Below are 22,434 nucleotides of genomic sequence, written 5' to 3'. Positions count from 1 at the left end.
CAAGAACCAGAGGTCACTCAATGAAATTAATAGGTAGCAGGTTTAAAACAAACATAAGGAAGTACTTCTTTGCACAACGCACAGTCCACCTGTGGAACTCATTATCAGGGGGATATTGTGAAAGCCCAAAGTATAACTGTGTTCAAAAAAGAATTAGGTAAGTTCATAGAATCACAGAAATTTAGGACTAGAAGAGACCTCGATAGGTCATTTGGTCCAGTCCCCTGCACTGAGGCAGGACTAAGTATTATCTAGACCGTCCTTGACAGATGTCTTTCTAACCTGTTCTTAAAAACCTCCAATGACAGAGACTACACAAGCTCCTTAGGTAATTTGTTCTAGTGCTTACCCTCACAATCAGGAAGTTTTTCCTAATGTCTAACCAAAATCTCCCTTGCTGCAGTTTCAGCCCATTACTTCTTGTCCTGTCCTCAGTGGTTAAGGAGAACAAATTATCACCTTCCTCTTTATAACTACCTTTTTGTGAACTTGAAGACTGTTATGTTTCTTCTCTTCTCCAGACTAAACAAACCCATTTTTTTCAGTCTTTCCTTGTAGGTCATGTTTTCCAGACCTTTAATCATTTTTGTTGCTCTCCTCTGGACTTTCTCCAATTCTTCTGCATCTTTCCCAAAGTGTGGTGCCTGGAACTAGACATAGTACTCCACTTAAGGCCTTATCAGTGCTGACTAGAATGGAAGAATTACTTCTTGTGTCCTGCTAACACATCCCAGAATGATGTTATGGAGGATAGGTCCGTCAGTGGCTATTAGCCAAGGTGGTCAGAGGTGCAACCCCATGCTCTGGGTGTCCCTAAACCTCTGACTGATAGAATCTGGAACTGGATGACAAGGGATGGATCACTGGATAATTGTTCTGTTTGCTCCCTCTGAAGCATCTTGCACCAGCCACTGTCAGAAGACAGGATACTAGGCTTGATGGACTACTGGTCTGACACAATATGACCGCTCTGATGCTCTGATGTTCTTAGAGGCTGAAACGCACTCAGTCCTCTTCCTATTCCCTGAGGATGGGGGGAAGGAAGAGCATAGCGCTGTTTTTTAAACTAGTTAAACAATTCTTATCAACACTAATGAGAGACATGCAAAAATTATACCTCTGTGCCCCACTGGGATTCAGCAATAACAGCCTTTGTTTTGTTTCTGAAACTGAGTGCAGCTCTCTGGATACTGTGGTCCAGATTCTGCTTTCCCCAGTGTGCATCAGGAGTAAGTCCACTGGAGTTGCACTGGTATCAGTGAGAGAATGAGGTGCTGCATATGTAATAGCATTCCTGGCATATGATTCTTAACTCAACATAAATAACATAATGTATACAGAAAAAGATTAAATGCAGGTTGAATATAATAGGTAAGATGGTGTTTTTGTTTGACTTCTGGCATTAATAGAGGTTTCTTTTCTTTTTCTTTTTTGGTAAAGACCCTTAAAGAGGAAAATATCATATACTGCACTTTGAATTTTAATTTATGTATGATAGCACATTTAAAAACAAAAAACAGACCTATTCTGGGATTTCTTGTGTGAATGTTACAAGCAAAATTTTGTGCTTTGAAAGGAATATTTATTTCTGAATAAGCTACTTATGACACATGGTTCTCCTTGTAGTAAAGTCATGCACTGCCCAAAACCTCAGTGCATGTAAACGTATTTGAGAGAAATTAACTGCTGTTCCAGTGTCGTGTTTTATGAAAAATGTCCTTAGATATTACAAAGGGAGTATATTTACTTAGGGTTATGTTCCCATCTTCGTTTGTGGATGTTCTTCTGAGTAACTCCCATTAGTACTACCTTCTCTTTTAATGTTGGCACTTATTAATAAAAGGGATCTTGCTCAAGCTCAAACTCCCTTTGAACTCAAGTCAGCCCTTGACTTCAATGGGAGTGAGGTCAGGTCCTTAATCCTTTAATACAGGCTTTTTGAGAAACTTTACCAGGTCCAGCAAAAAAAGGTTTGCCCTCACATAGCAAAACCACCAACGTGCAGAACTCCCTCACCCATACAGCAATATACATATTGCAGACAGATGCACACCTTAGAGACTAACAAATTTATTTGAGCATAAGCTTTCATGAGCTACAGTTCACTTCATCGGATACATTCATGTAGCTCACGAAAGCTTATGCTCAAATAAGTTTGTTAGTCTCTAAGGTGCCACAAGTACTCCTTTTTGCGAATACAGACTAACACGGCTCCTACTCTGTATCCTATTTGTGCACCCTGGATGCACTCTCCCCTACATGCTTCACACCAAACTCTCTCCTCCTCTCTCTGAAACACAGGCTTCACACCAGTCACGCTCTCACACACAGCAGACAACCACACAGCCTTGCTATTTATTATCTACTTAGTACCCCCTGGACACAGTCACCATTCCTTTCACACATTGCTCACCCTCAGCTTATCAGTTCTCTCTTCTGCGTCAACAGCAGTTTCATACCCTAGCATCCCACAGGGGGCAGGTGCCACACCTCTCTTCCTGGCTGCTCCGTTTGCATTGCTATTTCAATCCGTTCTATCACCTCTTCAGCATAAGCGAAAGGACAAATGAAATTAAGCTGAATGGAAGGAGACTGGACTTGGAGATAGGGTGGCACAGCAGGCGTGCTCTGGGCCTGGTCTCATTTGAGCTGGGGTGAGGAAGAGAATGATGTTGACTGGCCCCAGGAGAGGTGGAGTTTCATTCTCCATGGGCCCTAAGGTAAGGGAAGTCCAAAGAGCAAAGATTCAGCAGGGGGCACTGTAGTTGCTTCTCCATTCACTCACCTGCTGAAATAGAGTTGAGTTCATCCAAGAACATACAACGTGCTTAGCACTTAATCTTTTTCTACCCTTAATTTCTGGGACATTAGGGAGATTTTGTTCTTTATGCTGAGATTTGTCCAGTAATGCAGCAAAGAATCTTTTTTTTTTTTTCCTGCCCAAGATTAATTCCTCAAGCATATCTGGAAGGACCCAGAAATAGTTAAAGAGCGATTAACCCTCACAGAACAGAACCTCAGAGGATGATAAAGAGTGGGGGAAAGTAGTACAGTAGATTTGTTCCTGGGTGGGTTTTTTATTTATTGTCTAACTCTAGGTGAAATATTTTGCATGTTCAAGGTGAAATATCAGGGAGGATATATAGGTACTTGAATGGTAAAATAGACTGACATGTGTGACTGAATGGAAAAGCTACAAGTAAAATACTTGTAAAATACTCACAAACAACCCTCACAGTGAGCAGTAGATATACTCATCTTTCCCCCACTCCTCCTGCCCCTTTGAAATGTCCTTTAAAGCAAGAACAATGTTTGAAAGGAAAAGATAGGCATTTCTTCCATGGTGCTATTACTTGACCCTTATCTGTGCTTCATGAAGCAAAAGGTACAGAATCTCCTTTAATCCCATTTCATTCTTAACAATATATAAAGATGGATGTTTTGCTGGGTTCAATGGACTAACTTAATTAACTGACAGATTTTATGTGGAAAGTCTTATTTCATTTAGTGACAACTGAGTCAGACAGAAGCTGACATGCTTCTGTAGTTTCTGCTCACCACTACTTTCTGAATGGTTCTTGCAATATTATTGTACGTTTGGTGTATTATTTGTTTGCTTGAAAACTGTTACATTTGGACATAGCTTTAATATAGGTCCTTGAGCATTTGTATTTTGTTGTATTTTGTTTGCACTATGTTGCCATGTGGGACTTTAGGCTTTCATTGTCTTGTTAATTCTTTTTTTAATATGCTATTTTTAAAACACATAATTAAAAAAATTCTAACAACACTGTTATGTTGTTTTGTGATCTTCTCTTTCATTCTTTTTTTTTTCCCCTGAGGAAAGAGGAAGGATGGCGATGGGATAAAAAAGTGTCGGAGTCAAAGATGAAAATTAATGCTTAATACTCTTACAGTAACAATTCTTTGAGTTTTGCTGGGGTTGGAAAACAAGACTTTTTTGGGATCTGGAGTGTAACCTCAATGAATCAAAATTAGAGAATTAGAAATTTTCACAAGTGTTTTTAACCTTCACTATTCACAGTTCACTATTCACAGTTGCTGGGTTACTAAAAGTGAAACAGAAATACTGAATATTGGTTGGTTAATTTCCTCTTATTAGTATCCAATTTGCAACACAATTCTAAGGCTCTCTCTACACTGACTGTGTTTACACTAGCATTTTCTTAAGTGTCCCATGACTGCACTGCCACCAGTGCAGCTTCACCAGAGGAAGTAAGTGGGACTAATAGTGTAGACGAACCACTGCTATCTAAACCTGCTTCGAGCAGTTCTGGATAGATGACACAATGGTTCAAATTCCAGCAGATACTGGTATCCTTCCTCCAGAACTTAATATTTAATTGAAAAGTAAGGGGCCATATTGTCTCCTGGCATAAATTCAATACCTTCAGTGGAGTTAGTACGGAATTTGACTCCAAGTCTCTAGCCCTTACATCTGTGAAGAAATCTACCAAGCGTGAACTCAGTGTGCACTGTGTGGTGCTGTCTACCTGAGTCTTCAGATGCCTGGAAACAATAACTGCCAGAGAAATGTGATCTGCTCCATTCATCCGAGTGGGTAGGGGACTGAAAACCTAATTATGCTGATCTCCACAGACTGCTGTGAGCATCATCTCCCCTTGGCATCACGAGTGGATCTTTGAGTATAGCCAGAATTTGGGAGCGTACCACCGTTTGTTTGTTTTTTTCTGAATCAGCCTAATATTAGGTAGATTGACAGTTGATATCTTTGTAGTGTTGTAGTAGCCATGTTGGTCCCAAGATATTGGTGAGACAAGGTGGGTGAGGTAATACTGTTTCTTGGTAAAAGAGACAAGCTTTTGAGCTACATAGAGCTCTTCTGCAGGAATCACACATATTGAAGGAGAACCATTCAAGATAAAGTGGGCCAGTTAACATTTCTGAAGTCATAACACACACACAAAGCGGGTGTGTGTGTGTGTGTGTGCTTAATGGATTACAGTGTCTTTAATTGTGATTTTTAGTGTGTAGCAAAGTCATGAATTTAAGCTCCCAGGCTCATCTTTTGAAGGTGTTGTGTAGGTTTCCTTTGAGGATTGAGAGGTCAGATATGGAGTGATCATTTTGCAAAAAGTGTTTTTTCTTTTATCAGTTATCTGTGTGACTTCATTTGAGAGGATGGTGAAATGGATTAAAATACCCATAAACTGTTAGTCCCCAAACCTTGACTGGTGTTGAAAATCTTTATTTTCCTTTATTGTGAAAGAAACTCTACAGTGTATGTTTTGTTTTCTTTGCCTCATTGCTTTGCTCAGCACAATCTTTTATGACTTCTTTCCTTATTCCTACAGTGCTTTGCTGTGCTAGTGAATCTGATTGTTTAACAGTGGAGCAGTGACTAGGGGAATGTCTGTACTGCAATCCAAGGTGTGATTGCAACTCCGGTAGACATAGCATTTTGAAAAATAGCACGATAGATGTGGCAACAGGGGGTCCTCGATGTGCTTGAACAGCCTGAGCTGAAGCCCGTGACGCCACACCTAAACTGCTATTTTTAGTAATATTTGCCTGTGTCTATCTGGGCTGCAGTCACATCTTGGATTGCAGTATAGGCATTCCCTAGATTGCTATCTTCTGATCTTTTGCAACTGGCAGGTAGAATAAAATGAGGAAAAACAAGCACACATAACTGTTTCCAGGCTGAGCATTGCCAGAATAAAAAGCTTGCAGCAGAGCTGTGAAAAGTGCATGGATTTGACATGATTTGGGGCTGTGATTAAAAATACTCCAGAAGAATGAATGGAGACAGAAATTGTTAGAAACACACATTGCCATAGGGCTGAGATTTTCAAAGGTGCCCAGGGGATTTAGATGCTCAGTTCCCATTAAAATTAATGACTAAAGGTCTTCTCTTTCCTCTGTTGAGCTCTTTTCTTATGGTAATAATGATCTGCATTGGTAGGCACTTCACAGAACAAACACAAATACACCGTCCCTGTACAACCTAAGGCACCAGTTGTGCAAGTTTCCACCCACACGGAGCCACATAGATCAGCTTGTAGGTGCAGGCTCTTACGTCATAAGCTCTTTGTGAAAGGAATCAGTAGAACTGGGGAAGTCCCAGGGGCTCCACATGGATGTAAGAGTCCATTTACAGGAATCAGAGCCTAATGTTATGCGTGGTGTGACAAGTAGGGACAATGAGAGGACAGAATGGAATGGGATGAGTAAGGACAAAGGTTGTAGTAGTAGTAATAGGTTGTTACTGAATTTAGGTATGTGCACATCCTGTTCATTCAGTGAAAAGTGTTATCTTTTTCTTTTAAGCTATTTTTTGACTCTCTTCTTGTGGGCAGCATGGAAGAAGTGGGTCTGAAGGAGAGATCTGAATGAGGGGAAATTTGTGATCTCAGACCAGAGCACAAAAAGGTGTACAAAAACACATGCAGATGGTGGTTGGAGATGTTGTAATATAGGTATCCTCATCAATGCACTGTCCAGCTGAAAAATGCTTCTCTGTGTACAGCAATTTCTGATTCAGGGGAGAGAAAGTGGATCATACTATTGAAAAACAAGTTTGTGTTCTTTTCATTGCAAAGAAACAAGTGGGAAGGTGACCTTTTTTCCTAATTGTGGTCCTCTGCATTTGTACAGGTAATGTGAAAGACTTTCTTCTTAACACCATTTCTGGCAGGGAGTGAGAAGATTTTCAGAAACACAAATGAGAATTAGGCATCCAGCTTTCATTGGCTTTCCATGAGACTTTTTCACTAACTACTCTTTGTGCATTTGAAAATCTCCATCCTTAACATTTCAAAGTGCACAAGGTAGACAGCAGTATAGGTGCTTAAAGTTTACTGTTTTACTGTAATTGTTAATTAACTGCTAGCATTATCATCTTGATGGCTACTGTTCTGTTCGGAGCAATAGTATTTAAGAGTCTGGAAGAAAGTTAGAAAATGATGACCAAATTTAATTAAAAAAAAAAATAAGTAAGTGAAATGTATGATAGGAAAGTAGTGGTCTTTCAAAGAACTCCTCCCTCAAAGCTCTCCAGAAGTCCTTTAACTGAGGTCTGCTAGCATGTGGAATGCTCTCCTAAGTAGAGTAATGGAAGCCCTATTACTGGGGATATTTTAAAACAAGACTGAGCAAAGCAGTACAAAACATATAATAGAGAACAATGCGGAAATGTCTGGGCTATAGAGAAAGGTACCATCTTGGCTAACTTTTCAGATTCTAAGTAGTGACAACACACTTCACGAATGAAACCTCACATTAGAAATTCTAAATCAGTGGTTTTCAACCTGTTTTCACTTGTGAACCCCTAAAAAAAATTTGAATGGAGGTGCAGATCCCTTTGAAAATCTTAGACGTAGCCTGCAGACCCCCAGGGATCTGCGGACCACAGGTTGAAAACCACTAACAAATGCTCATTGGCTGATTGAGGGTAAGACACTGTTGCCAACAGCTTCTGAAATCTGCCTTTTCCAACTTAATTCTTTTAGGGCCATTGCAAACACCACAGCTTTAAGGATTATACATTTTTATAAACTGTAAATTTGTGATCAAATAAATTCCCTATGCTAAAAGTTCTTTTCTGCTTCCGCGCCTCATCAGTCTTAAGTGAGAGCCACTTCCTAGCCTAAGCTTGTTGAATAGACAGATGGGACAATGAGCATGAATAGGTTTTTAGAGCCCTCTCCCTGTACCACTTGTCCTTCAAGACCTCATTCGTCTCTGTTGCTGGCAGCACAATTGGGCCTATCTTCCCTTGACCTTGATATTTTTCTGCCTCCTGAAGGAAAACAAACGAACAAACAAACACAACTGAAAGTGGCACAGATGCCCATGGTATGAAGGGATTGCGCCCAGGATTATGCCTCTTTATTACAATTGCAGTTGGAACCCCTAATACTTTTGAGTGACATCGAAGGGGCTGCAATTCTTATCTGTAACTAAGGGCTTGTCTACACTGGCAATTTACAGTGCTGCAACTTTCTCGCTCGGGGTGTGAACCCCCCCCCCCCCGAGCGCAGCAAGTTTCAGCGCTGTAACGCGCCAGTACAGACAGTGCCCCAGGGCTGGGAGCCGTGCTCTCGGCGCTGGGAGCTACACCCCTCGTGGAGGGGGTTTTTTAGAGTGCTGGGAGAGCTCTCCCAGCGCTGCGCCACAACCATACAAGCCATGTGAAAGCGCTGCCACGGCAGCACTTTAGCATTACCAGTGTAGACTAGCCCAAAGGCGGCAGTAAGCAGTCAGAGTTCATCTTGTCTTCATTCTTGTTCGTGGAGCTCAGTTCTTGCAGCTGTTTGTTCCTGTTGGTCGCAACGCCAGCCACTGACCATTATCTCCGCTTCCTTTCCATTTATAAAGTTAGTATTTTCTTAACAACTCTAGTCTCTTTTTACTTTCAGACACCTGCCTGCACTGCAGCATTTCAGCCCCTCCTTTGTGCTGTACACCATGGAGTTCTCTTTTCCTAAAGTAGACCTGGGCAGACCGCTCAAAGTCAAACAGCAGAGCAGCCTAACTTACGGGACAACAGACCAGGCTCATTCGGCCCCAAGGAGTTATCAGGTTTTTCATATTCTGATCTCTTTGGTATTCTAAAAATGGGGTGTTAAACAAATTGATCAGGCTACAAAGAGAGAAAGGAATCATAGAATCATAGAATATCAGGGTTGGAAGGGACCCCTGAAGGTCATCTAGTCCAACCCCCTGCTCGAAGCAGGACCAATTCCCAGTTAAATCATCCCAGCCAGGGCTTTGTCAAGCCTGACCTTAAAAACCTCTAAGGAAGGAGATTCTACCACCTCCCTAGGTAACGCATTCCAGTGTTTCACCACCCTCATAATGAAAAAGTTTTTCCTAATATCCAATCTAAACCTCCCCCACTGCAAATTGAGACCATTACTCCTCGTTCTGTCATCTGCTACCATTGAGAACAGTCTAGAGCCATCCTCTTTGGAACCCCCTTTCAGGTAGTTGAAAGCAGCTATCAAATCCCCCCTCATTCTTCTCTTCTGCAGGCTAAACAATCCCAGCTCCCTCAGCCTCTCCTCATAAGTCATGTGTTCTAGACCCCTAATCATTTTTGTTGCCCTTCGCTGGACTCTCTCCAATTTATCCACATCCTTCTTGAAGTGTGGGGCCCAAAACTGGACACAGTACTCCAGATGAGGCCTCACCAATGTCGAATAGAGGGGAACGATCACGTCCCTCGATCTGCTCGCTATGCCCCTACTTATACGAAGGTGAACTCGCTGTATGTTTCAGTGTGTTCAGCACATTTTGCATTTTTCAAAGGTAATATCTCCTTGAAATGTGCCTAGGAGGAGAGGGGTGGATTCCTCCTCTTTGAAAAGGGTACAAGGGGTATGGTTGAATGTTAAGCTTTGCTGTTAATATAGTGTACCCAATGAGAGTGCTGTGACTTGCATAAAAAGGGATTGGAAAGAGGCTCTCCCTGCTTGAAATTCTCCAAAAAGTTTGAGGGGACTGAATGTAAATATATGGGTGACTGGCTGCCTCTGAGACATACTATTTAGATTTATTTAGTAATGGTCTATCTCATAGAACAGAATGGAGTGTGGTAGCTCGCAGTGCTTTTTGCCAAAAACCTTAAAAGACAAACAGTAAGCCAAGATCTGCTCTCTGGTACACCTGCGCAATCCCATTGACTTTGGTAGAGGTTATATGGTTCCAAGTGTGAGCAAAAGGTGTCTCTTTGTGTTGAAATTACACCCCTGCTCTTTCTGATCTGAATTGCCTCTGGGGAATGGAGAGGTCTGTTGTTCTGTCCATGCCATCTCTTTATATTGTCTCTAGGTTTGAAGCCTCCCTAGATAAGGGGTTGTCTCAGTGTTTTCCCCAGGAATTGAAATTATGGGAGTGTCGGAATATTCAGGGGTGATGAGGGCCGATGAGGGTTGAGACCATGAGGGTGAAGATGGGCTGTATGGTTTTACCATAGTAAAAACTGAAAAATGTTTCACAACCATTTTATTAGATTTAATTCGTGTTTTAAAATCATCACAAAAATTAAAGTTGGCTAGTCAAGCCTACTATGAAGCACTACATCTTCCTCCTTCTTGTTTTCTTGTTGTAATTTTGCACTGTTTGGTGTCTTCTTGTGTGTCCGTTACTTCCAGTCCTTTGTGATATGCCCATGATCAGGCAGAAGGCGACTTCTTTCAGAACACAAAGTTCTATTCAGTGAGGAAAAAGAACGCTCAACTGTAACTGTGACTGGGAGTAGCAAGAGATGAATTCCTAGTTCTTTCATCCCAGGAGACATAGCACAAAGATCGGGTCGAGCCACTAGCAATGATAAAGAAGTTGAAGTTAAATCTTCATTTGTTTGTCTTATGATATTCCACTCTGTGTTCAAAATTTTCTGTTCTGTCCTGGTCACATGGCAGCCCCATTGCTGGTAGTGCTTCACTCCACTGAACTGTAGGTGTTTTATAAGAGAGGCATCTGTAAAAGCTATGTAGAGGTTGAGTAGAATCCAGAAATCACTATTGTAGATTTGTAAGAATCAAGTCTGTGTACTTTTTCATCTGGCTTTACAAACACTTCTTGTCCTCTTCATTTAAGGAGTCAATATAAGTACCTTCATTAGTCAACTTCTGACCTGAAGTCTTTGCTTCTTCCAGTATATTTTCAATGGATATCTCTGACTGATCCAAGAGTAGCTTCTTTTGCTGGACAAAGATCTACTACTGTTGTAGCAAATGCCTGGATGACATTGTTTTATGACCCAAGTGGTTTCAACAGTAGACTTACAAGAGATAGAATGGCAATAGTCTTCTCTGAACTTAGTAACAAAAGTAGTCCACCAGCCTCACTACTTAGATCTGTGCTATCTTGGTGGATACTTTCCAAAGCCAGTAATAACGGTTGCAGTAATTTTAAGACAACAGCCAAGAATCGCTCTTGAGAAAGCCAGCAGGTTTTCCCAGGTTGGACTAATTTGAACTTCAATCCCAGTGTATCTTCTTTTTTTTTTGGAGACGTTAGGTCCTTTTGGACTCTTGCTGGAAAAAAGAGTATAAAAAAACCATTAAATTTATGGCTTTTTAATGTCTTCTGGAGATTCTGGAGCTCGTACTAGCGCTAGCTGGAGTAGATGGCCTCTGCAGTGTGTATAGGAGAGATTAGGGTTACACTTTTCTCTGAGCAAAGCTTGTACTCCACTATGTCTTCAAGAGAAGTTTGTAGCTCAATCAAATGTACAAGGAGCCATCTGTTTGGGGTTCAATTTACAAGCATTTAACTCTTCTAAGATGTCACAGATGCAGCCGATGTGTCTTCTATAACCTGAACATCTAGAATGCATCTGCTGGCCTACCGCGGACATCAAAATCACATACGCAATGATTTAATACTTGATGCTTATTTGCATTCATCAGCCATGTATGCACATATTTTGAATATGGTGAGAGAGTTCTTCATTTTTTCAACTGCTGAGTCTTTCATTGTTGCACCGCATGCTTCTAGAGAGTCAGCTGAATTTTTTCAGAAAGATAGTGAGCATTTGCCAGTCTTGTTTGAAACCAGTGTCCGACTTCAGGATTAACAAATGACAATGCACTTAACGTTGGCCTCCAGTTTGTAGTGTGTGGTATCTTTTGTTTAAATAGAAAGTATGGTGCAACAGCCGTGTTGGTTCACGTAAACTGAGTTGTGTTTCCAGCATTCTTAACAGCCTCATTAAGTTCTTCTAAAATTGGCTTTGACGGTGGCTGGCTTATAAGGCTTTCTGCATGTTGATGCAGTCCAGAGGCATGGTGTTCTGCAGCCTTTTCATGTAGGCTGTTAGTATTGGCTTAGCTGATCAGTCTGGCAAACCAAGCTCCTCCACTTTTACTATATAAATCTATGTTATGCCCACATCTTGAATTCTGCTTGCAGGTCTGGTCACCCCATCTCAAAAAAGATATATTGGAATTGGAAAAGGTACAGAGAAGGGCAACAAAAATTATTAGGGGTATGGAACAGATTCCATAAGAGGAGAGATTAAAAATACTAGTATCAGGGGATAGCCGTGTTAGTCTGTACCACAAAAACAACAAGGAGTCTGGTGGCACCTTAAAGACTAACAGATTTATTTGGGCATAAGCATAAAAAATAATCTGCCAACAGACTCCTTGTTGTTATTAAAAAGAACATGAATAGGAAAAAGACTGGGACTTTTCAGCTTGGAAAAGAGACAACTAAGAGGGGATATGATAGAGATTTATAAAATCTTGACTGGTGTGGAGAAAATGAATAAGGCAGTGTTATTTGCCCCTTCACTGAACACAAGAACTAGGGGTCACTGAATGAAATTAATCTGCAGCAAGTTTAAAACAAACAAAAGGAAGTATTTCTTCACACAATGCACAGTCAACCCGTGGAACTTTTTGCCAGGGATGTTGTGAAGGCCAAAATTGTAACAGGGTTCAAAAAAGAACTACGTAAGTTCATGGAGGTTAGGTCCATCAATGACTATGAGCCAGGATGGGCAGGGATGCAACACCAAGCTCTGAGTGTCCCTAGCCTCTGTTCGCCAGAAGCTGGAAGTAGAAGACGGGATGGATCACTCAATGATTCCCTGTTCTGTTCATTCCCTCTAAAGCACCTGGAAGACAGGATACTGAGATAGATGGACCATTGGTCTGACGCAATATAGCTGTTCTTACATAAAAAATAATTATAATAAAGTTTAGTACAGAAACTCCCCAAGATAATGACCTCTTGAGATAGCGATGATGAGAGATAATGACCTTGGCAAATAATGCATTTCAAAAATCTTGCCCTACTAGGAAACATATATTAATATAAGTTTCCCAGTCACAAATCTATTCTGGAGTGAAGTCACTAAAACATAGTTCAGTGCTCTGGCCGCCATTGTCTGTCGTGCCACCATTCACTCTACCACTCTGTCCCCAATGGCCCTGCACTGTCATCTTCTGCTGCTACCTGCCACTGTGACCTCTGTGAGTCGGTCTCTTGAGGGTCCACCCAGCTGTCAGTGGGGGAACCTCACTACTAGTGCAAGCTGGGCTGTCTCTTCCACAGAAACTCTGTCTCATAGCTGGTCTAAGCACTTAGACTTGATTATCAGTGATTTCAGCTCTACTGCTCACTCATGAAGACTAATCGTCTCTCTCTCTCTAAGCAGGAGAGAGGGGCAGGTCAAATAGTGCCTGTGACTTAGGCAGAACCCACACCACCAAACAAAACACCTGTGCCCCACCTTCTCGCTCGCTCTCTCTCTCTCTCTTCACTAGGATCTGGCATCCAAACCTCCTGCTTAGGGAGTGCAGTTCAGTTGAGGGTGACCAGTGCTTAATTTGTAATGAAAGAGGTGCCGGGGCTCAAGCAAATTTGTTACTTTCATAGCTGATGTGACAAGCCCAGAGGTCCCAAGGCGATGAACTGCCCAGTCTAGAGGTGCTGGAGCTCACTGTATATGCTTTTAAAGTGCGTACTAATATTTCAATTCAAATTTCCAACCAATGACTAAATTGGCAACACTGCATGTAACTGGGGGGGTGGGAGATTGGGGAAATTTTGCGGGGGGAGTGTCTAGGGAAATCCCTGGGTTGTCTACAGACAAATTTGCACCAATTCAGGTAACTTCCACCTCTCCCACCGCAGTGTAAATACTGGTATTTTGGTTTAAGGGTGGCTTATTTTGGTTTGAGTATACCTTATTTCAGCTTAATTAAAATCTGTTCCTAATTAACTTAACTAAACTGAAATAAGCCTCCATGAAAAACCTATTGCTCCAGTTTAACTAAATCAGTTTAAAATTGCACCTTAAGTTAAGCCAGTGCAACTTCGCAATTAGACAAGACCTAAGCATAAGAATAGATAGCTCCTGTATTGTATATTAACAAGCTACTTTATAAAATTCTGTATATTGCCCTTTTTTGACCTGATTCAAATCTCTCTCTGTCAGGGGGCCCAGCCAAGAATGGAGCAATAAGATTAGCAAGCAGTTTAGCAGCTTCCATTATGCAAGACTGACTTACTAAACGCTAGAGAGATCTGTACTTATGTCAAGAGAATTTATATTTTGATTGACATATGTTACACTGCACCAAATGTAGTCTGCTTAGAAGCAACTTATTAGTGCTCTGCAGTAGACTTTGTGGGAGTGCTGTCTGTTTCCATATTCTACTAATCAAAAGAAGTGGGGTGGTTTTTTTTTCTCCAGTCTGTTTTACTGATGTTAGCTGATGACTTTACAAACCGAAAGTCGCACAGTGCCAGACCTTCAGCTGTTGTAAATTAGCATAGCTTCATAGACTTCAGTGGAGCAACATCAGTTCATGCTAGCCGAGGATCTGACCTCAAACCTATTTATGTATATCACTTTCATAAGACATGAAACTAAGATGTAGGGAATTGCAGACCTTGTAAGCAGGACAAGGTAGATAAATAATGGGTTCGTATTGCACTTCTGGCAAGGTAAATATGCAACAAAGTCATATCTGTAAGATGCATTTTTCAAGTTGTTATATAGACACGAACTGCTAAAATGTTACCTGTCGCAGACTAGTAAGGACTTTACCAGGAAGGTACTAAGGATTTAATTTTTATTTTTTCCTATTTATGCTCTCTTTCCCTACCTATTCCATTTTTGGCAAGCTGGCTCTATCGCACCCTACCTCTCAGCCAGGAACATAATTGAGGTGCTCATCCTATTGTCACCTGCATTCTGATATACTGGAAGAAATGAGGCCTGTGTTAGGTTTTGTGTTGTAAATCTTAATTTTCAGAAGGCTAGATCTCTGAAGTTTAGGCTTGTGTACTGTGTTCGTGTAATGAAATTAAACAGTGACCACGTAACGAGAGCTAGAATTTGAAAAGCTAAGACTTTTTTGCATTAGCTCTTTAGACCCTAGAAAGAACTCGTATTATGATTTGGTAATTAATCTGAATGTACTGTTGTCTAATCTCTTGGCATCTGGGATACTCCAAACTGACGTATGGAATGCTTTTTGATGCAGAAGACTTATTGAAAACATGAGTCATTTTGGGGGAAGCAATATTTAAAGATGAAAATAGCATCTGTATGTAAATGTGGATTTACAAGAAGGATTACTGTAAATGGAACTAAAATCATTTTTTTGGCATATCAGTTGTTTGTGTGCTTTCTATTTTATAAGTAAATATAAGTAAACATATGGGAAGTCAGCTCTGTTCTGTAGAAAGATGTTCCATAAGTGCCAACTATTGAAAGGAAAATCTTGAGGAATGGCTCCACAAAGCTTCAGATGATACCTCTGATATGTTATCAACCTGTGAAAAACAGTTGAGGTGTTAATTAAGAGTGGATCTCTGAATTTGTGGGTCTTTTAGCAGTTATCTGTAGTGATAAGATAAATGCAATCCTAAAGGTACAACTCCGTACACTTCTGTTGAAGCATTACTTGTTTAGAAACTGTCATATGACAAGCCCAACTTTCGGAAATGAGGATGTTACGTAAAGCAGCACTGGAGAGTTACTGTCTTGGCCTCTCTCGAACTGAGTGTGGTTAGGTTGAGAAAACCCTGTGCTACAAAAAAAATGCCTGACTGTAATCATGGAAAATATTAGCAATACTTTCTCTGCAGTGATGTGTCCTTTTGGGGATTGTTGTTTTTTTAAGTTATCTCCAAACTCAACGAGACTAAACTATCTATTTGTTTCACTGCAGGACCAGTTTGAGAATTTAGAAAAACACACGCAATGGGGAATTGATGTTCTGGAAAAATACATCAAGTTTGTAAAAGAGAGAACGGAGATTGAAATCAGCTATGCAAAACAACTTAGGTAAGTTGATCATCTTCATTTCAGAAGGACATGAGTAATGTGAGGGTGCAGTTAGCCATGCAATAATAAAGCGTTTTTGAATGGCAAGTATTAGCTTCTATGTGCATACAGTAGAACCCCAGCCTTACAAACGCCTTGGGAATAGGTTGTTCATAACTCTGAAATGTTCGTAACTCTGAACAAAATGTTATGGTTGTTCTTTCAAAAGTTTATAACTGAACGTTGACTTAATACAGCTTTGAAACTTTACTACGCAGAAGAAAAATGCTGCTTTTAACCATCTTAATTTAAATGAAACAGCACAGAAAGTTTCCTAATTTTGTCAAATCTTTTTTTAAACTTTAGTTTTTTACTAGTTTACATTTAACACAGTACTGTACCGTATTTGCTCTTTTTTTTGGTCTCCGCTGCTGCCTGATTGCATATGTCCAGTTCCAAATGATGTGTGTAGTTGAGCAGTCCATTCGTAACACTGAGGTTCTACTGTATCTAGTTTACTTTCCTCTTTCCTTAGATCTCCATTTGCTTGGCTTATAAAAATCCTGTTTAGCAGGCAGAATGGGTTGCTTAAACAGTAGAAAATAAAGTTCAAGTTAATTTCACACATTTGGAAACCGTTAGAGCAAATTCCTCCTCAAAGTAAATGTGTTATGTATGTAACAGAGTAGCCTCTCTAGTTTACTCATGGTTTGTGGACTGAGTGCAAGGCGGTTCATGGAACTTTATACATGATAGTAGAGAGAGGCTGAGGAAAGGGTGTACGGGGTGAGAGCTCAGCCTTGAGGCTGAATCAAGGCATTGATTTGAATTTAATTGCTTGAAAATCTCCTTAGCAGTCCACGTGAAGTTTAAGCCTAAAAGGGCAGCAAAATTGTGAATGCAGCTTGAATGGTGGAATTTCATGAGAACTTCCAGTTTATTGGTCAAAATCTCATGAGAACAGCCCTCCTAGGTGAATAAGTGGAAGTATCTGAACTGGAACCAGAAAATAAGATCCTACCTGTTTACAATCTGCAGTGAACCTAGAGATTTAGATCCAGACTCTTCCCTGTTCCCCAAAATTCAAAGGGATTCAAGTATGAGGTTCTGGCCTATCTCAAATACTAAGGCGTAATACCCATAAAAAGCTTGGGAGATTTGTGGTGTTTTTGCTAAATAGCTGTGCTTTAGAGAAAATGACCTTTCATATCTGTGTGACTTCCCATATACAAGGACCTTTAATTGTATAATGAGCTGGTGTCTGGATAAAGCCCATCATGTACTTACTGACTGCTGAAGAAGAATGTACTGTTTCCCCAAGGACAAAATGATTTAAATCAAAGCAATTTAAATAACCAGTTTTTAATTGTGTTGCATTTATATATTTCAATTATTTTCCTAAAGAAAGGCTGATTCTCATTGATTGGTAACCATTAAAACAGGTTGATTTGCAAATAAATGTAATCTTTACACTAAATTTGGTGTTTCTTTTTGCCAACCAGGAGGATACACTATGTCTATACACATTTATTTAAGCAGTTATATAGCTTAACTTACATTTATTTGATTTACGTTCTTACTTTTTTTATGTTAGAAAATGGTGAATGATGCATTGCTTATTTTCTAGATGATTAATGTTGTACCTGTGATTTGTATCAAGTTGCATTTGAATGGAAATTCCAATGAATTAAAAATGCACAAAAGCACCATTTACAATTTTTTTTTATTATATTAAAACTACTTTAAATGTGCTGGATACATAAGAAAAAAATTTATCAAAAATGTTTTGCATTGAAAACTGAAAACTGACATTAAACAAAGGAAGTATTATCTATAGTTAGTGAATTGAACTTGTTGTTTTTAGTCACAATGTCCTTCAACATTTTAGAATTGATGGATCTCATCCTCTCACACTTAGCTTTTCTTCATAGATTGAAAGAGGAAAACAAGCTTCCCTGCTTTTTCAACTCTCAGAAGGTTTCATAACTTTGAATGAACTATTAATTGAACTGAACTAGTTGAATAAATTGAAGAAAATATTCACTCTGCACCTGCAGAAGAGGTTACTGCTGTCAAAGGCTGGTTTAACACTTCTGCAAACTCTGGTCCCAGATACTTAGCCAGTGACTTCCACAAGACTTCAGTGGTTTGATTTTCTTTAAAACTTTGCAGCAAATATGTACTGCTTAATGTTTTATGTTGTTGTTTTTTTATTTAATTTTAAAATTTTGATATAATAAGTTTAGGCCTTAACATGGGTTGTCATAACTTGAAATTTAGTTTTAAATAGTTTTTTTTTTAAATAAACCTGTATTTATATTTAAAACATAGTTTAAATTTTAAATAATGACACTGCTGAGAGTGCCAAATTCAGGAAAGACTGCCAAGAAATAGGGCAGACTCACCCCAAACTAGTGGTTATTCTATCATTAGAGTATTCCAAGCCAATAACAAAAGTGAACTTCTGTATCACCACGCTGGTTAACAAGAAGTCAAAAATGCAGTATCCTTAGGCATTCCATCCCTTGGCTCACCGCAGAGCCACTGGACTTGATGATGAGTGGTTTCTGAAAACCAGTTTAATCAGATACAGGGTCCTTCCAATCCCAAGGGATCAGTCTCTTAGCCAGGTGAATATATAACTCAGCTCTTACCCAATAATCATGCTGATGCCAATCCTTTAGTAACTAAAACTAACGGTTTAATAATATTTAAAAAAAGAAAGAAGAGGAATGGTTAAAGGATCATATATAACATACAAATGATTTTCATTGTTCTTAGATCAGGATCACAGCAGTAATGGAATAAACTGCTAACTTGCAAAAGTTTGTGGAATCACACAAACAGATTGGGGGTTATCAGTCCTTGTTCAAAGCTTCCTTGTTAGAAATTCAGTCCAGAGAAATGAAGCAGAAAATGAAGACAAAATGGAGATGTCTCAGGTGCCTTTTTATATCCTCTGCCATGTGCATGTAGGGTTGCCAACTTTCTAACTGCACAAAACCGAACACCCTAACCCTACCCTTTCTCCGAGACCAGGCCCGGCCCAGCCCCCGCTCACTGCGTTCCCCCTCCCTTGGTGGCTTGCGCTCCCCCACCCTCACTCACTTTCACTGGGCTCAGGCAGGGGTTTGGGGTGCAGGAGGGGGTGAGGGCTCTAACTGGGGATGCAGGCTCCAGGGTGGGGCCAGAAACGAGGGGTTCTGAATGTGGGAGGGGGCTCCAGGCTGGGGAAGGGAGTTGGGGTGCAGGAAAGGGAGAGGGCTCCAGCTCAGGGTGCAGGCTCTGGGGTGGGACCAGGGATGAGGGGTTTGGGGTGCAGGCTGGGGCCAAGGGATTCGGAATGTGGGAAGGGGCTGCTGGTCGAGGCAGGGGGTGAGGGCTCTGAGCTGGGGGTGTGGGCTCTGGGGTGGGGCTGGGGCTGGGGTTTGGAGTGCAGGGGGAGGCTCCAGGCTGGGGGTGAAGCCGAGGGGTTGAGGCAGGGGGTTGGAATGCAGAAGGGGGTACGGACTCTGGGTTGGGGCCAGGGATGAGGGGTTTGGGGTGCAGGAAGGGGCTCTGGGTTTGGGGGGGCTCAGTGCTGGGGCAGGGGGTTGGGGTGTGGGCTCACCTCGGGCAGCTCCCGGGCAGCGGGCCTAACGCAGGCTCCCTGCCTGTCTTGGCACCGCGCTGCACCCCGGAAGCGACCAGCAGGTCCAGCTCCTAAGTGGAGGGACCAGGAGGCTCCACGCTCTGCTCTCACCCGCAGGCATCGCCCCCCAGGTCCCATTAGCCATCTTATTTAATCTTTTTATTGCTGACCTTGGCACAAAAAGCGGGAATGTGCTAATAAAGTTTGCAGATGACACAAAGCTGGGAGGTATGGCCAATACAGAGAAGGACCGGGATATCATACAGGAAGATCTGGATGACCTTGTAAACTGGAGTAATGGTAATAGGATGAAATTTAATAGTGAAAAGTGCAAGGTCATGCATTTAGGGATTAATAACAAGAATTTCTGTTATAAACTGGGGAAGCATCATTTGGAAGTAACAGAGGAGGAGCAGGACCTCGGACTATTGGTTGATCACAGGATCACGATGAGCCGCCAATGTGATATGGCCGTGAAAAAAGCTAATGCGGTCTTGGGATGCATCAGGCGAGGTATTTCCAGTAGAGATAAGGTGGTGTTAGTACCGTTATACAAGGCACTGGTGAGACCTCATCTGGAATATTGTGGGCAGGTCTGGTCTCCCATGTTTAAGAAGGATGAATTCAAACTGGAAAAGGTACAAAGAAGGGTTGCTAGGATGATCTGAGGAATGGAAAACCTGTCTTATGACAGGACACTCAAGGAGCTTGGCTTGTTTAGCCTAACCAAAAGAAGGCTGAGAGGAGATGTGATTGCTATCTATAAATATATCAGAGGGATAAATACCATGGAGGGAGAATTATTATTTAAGCTCAGTACCAATGTGGACACAAGAACAAATGGATATAAACTGGGCATCAGGAAGTTTAGACTTGAAATTAGACGATGGTTTCTAACCCTCAGAGGAGTGAAGTTCTGGAACAGCCTTCCAAGGGAAGCAGTGGGGGCAAAAGACATATCTGACTTCAAGACTAAGCTCGATAAGTTTATGGAGGAGATGTTATGATGGGCTAGCCTAATTTTGGCAATTAATTGATCTTGAACTATTCATAGTAAATAGGCCCAATGGCCTGTGATGGGATGTTAGATGGGGTGGGATCTGAGTTACTACGGAGAATTCTTTCCTGGATGTGTGGCTGGTGAGTCTTGCCCACATGCTCAGGGTTTAGCTGATCACCATATTTGGGGTCAGGAAGGAATTATCCTCCAGGGCAGATTGGCAGAGGCCCTGAGGTTTTTTCACCTTCCTCTGCAGCATGGGGCACGGGTCACTTGCTGGAGGATTCTCTGCACCTTGAAGTCTTTAAACCACGATTTGAGGACTTCAATAGCTCAGACATAAGTTAGGGGCTTGTTACAGGAGTTGGTGGGTCCGATTCCTTGGCCTGTGTTGTGCAGGAGGTCAGACTAGACGATCATAATGGTCCCTTCTGACCTTAAAGTCTATGATTCTATGAATAGGAGTGTGGTGGAAGTGCTTGGTGCAGGGGTAGTGCACAGAGCCCCGTGAACTCCCCGTCTAGGAGCCAGACCTGCTGGCTACTTCCAGGGCACAGCGTGGGGCCAGGACAGGTAGCACTAGCTGGCCTTAGCCCCACAGCACCGCCGAACGGACTTTTAATGGCCCAGTCGCCAGGGTCCATTTTCGACTGGGCGTTCCAGTCGAAAACTGTACACCTGGCAACCCTATATGCATGGAAGTTCACAGCCCCTGTTTGTGGAAAAAGAAAAGGAGGACTTGTAGCACCTTAAAGACTAACAAATTTATTTGAGCATAAGCTTTCATGAGCTACAGCTCACTTCATCGGTTACTGACCCAAGATGGATTCCAGGGTGACATGAGCATATCATATGTCTTTACATGGTTTGCTGACTCACAGGGGCCGGCCATTGGCCCCTCATTGTCTGAAGCATTTTCAGGAAGAGCCATCTGGACTGGATGAGTTTCTTCAATGGCCCATTGTGAGAGCTGAGTGTCCTTGATGGGCCATCCACAGGAAGTTGTGTAGCCTTGATGTAGATTCTCTCTGGGGTTTCAGAGTAGCAGCCATGTTAGTCTGTATTCGCAAAAAGAAAAGGAGTACTTGTGGCACCTTAGAGACTAACAAATTTATTTGAGCATAAGCTTTCATAAGCTTTCATAAGTGAGCATAAGCTCACTTCATCGGATGCATTCAGTGGAAAATACAGTGGGGAGATTTATATACATAGAGAACATGAAACAATGGGTGTTACCATACACACAGTAACGAGAGTAATCACTTAAAGTGAGCTATTACCAGCAGGAGAGTGGGGTAGGGGGGTGGGGCACCTTTTGTAGTGATAATCAAGGTGGGCCATTTCCAGAAGTTGACAAGAAGGTCTGAGGAACAGTGGGGGGTGGGTGGGTGAGAATAAACATGGGGAAATAGTTTTACTTTGTGTAATGACCCATCCACTCCCAGTCTCTATTCAAGCCTAAGTTAATTGTATCCAGTTTGCAAATTAATTCCAATTCAGCAGTCTCTCCTTGGAGTCTGTTTTTGAAGTTTTTTTGTTGAAGAATTGCAACTTTTAGGTCTGTAATCGAGTGACCAGAGAGATTGAAGTGTTCTCCGACTGGTTTTTGAATGTTATAATTCTTGACGTCTGATTTGTGTCCATTTATTCTTTTACGTAGAGACTGTCCAGTTTGACCAATGTACGTGGCAGAGGGGCATTGTTGGCACATGATGGCATATATCACATTGGTAGATGTGCAGGTGAACGAGCCTCTGATAGTGTGGCTGATGTGATTAGGCCCTATGATGGTGTCCCCTGAATAGATATGTGGACACACTTGGCAACGGGCTTTGTTGCAAGGATAGGTTCCTGGGTTAGTGGTTCTGTTGTGTGGTGTGTGGTTGCTGGTGAGTATTTGCTTCAGGTTGGGGGGCTGTCTGTAAGCAAGGACTGGCCTGTCTCCCAAGATCTGTGAGAGTGATGGTTCGTCCTTCAGGATAGGTTGTAGATCCTTGATGATGCATTGGAGAGATTTTAGTTGGG

At 41.5% G+C, this 22,434-nt stretch overlaps 1 protein-coding gene across 25 annotated transcripts in view; it reads left to right on the top strand.

Moving 5' to 3' along the window:
* The window catches only part of FNBP1 (formin binding protein 1), a 157,473-nt gene that overhangs the window by 43,233 nt on the left and 91,806 nt on the right, over positions 1-22,434 (top strand). For 24 of the 25 annotated variants that reach the window (XM_075120637.1, XM_048823028.2, XM_048823046.2 and 21 more), the window contains one exon: positions 15,684-15,799. In XM_075120637.1, coding sequence (XP_074976738.1) covers positions 15,684-15,799 — 116 coding nt within the window. Of the gene's footprint in view, positions 1-8,540; positions 8,566-15,683; positions 15,800-22,434 lie in introns of those variants that run through there. The other variant, XM_048823021.2, reaches the window with a different exon arrangement.

Source organism: Caretta caretta, chromosome 16, assembly GCF_965140235.1.
Source record: "Caretta caretta isolate rCarCar2 chromosome 16, rCarCar1.hap1, whole genome shotgun sequence".
NCBI lineage: Eukaryota > Metazoa > Chordata > Testudines > Cheloniidae > Caretta > Caretta caretta.
This window is presented reverse-complemented; position numbering and strand designations above follow the sequence as displayed.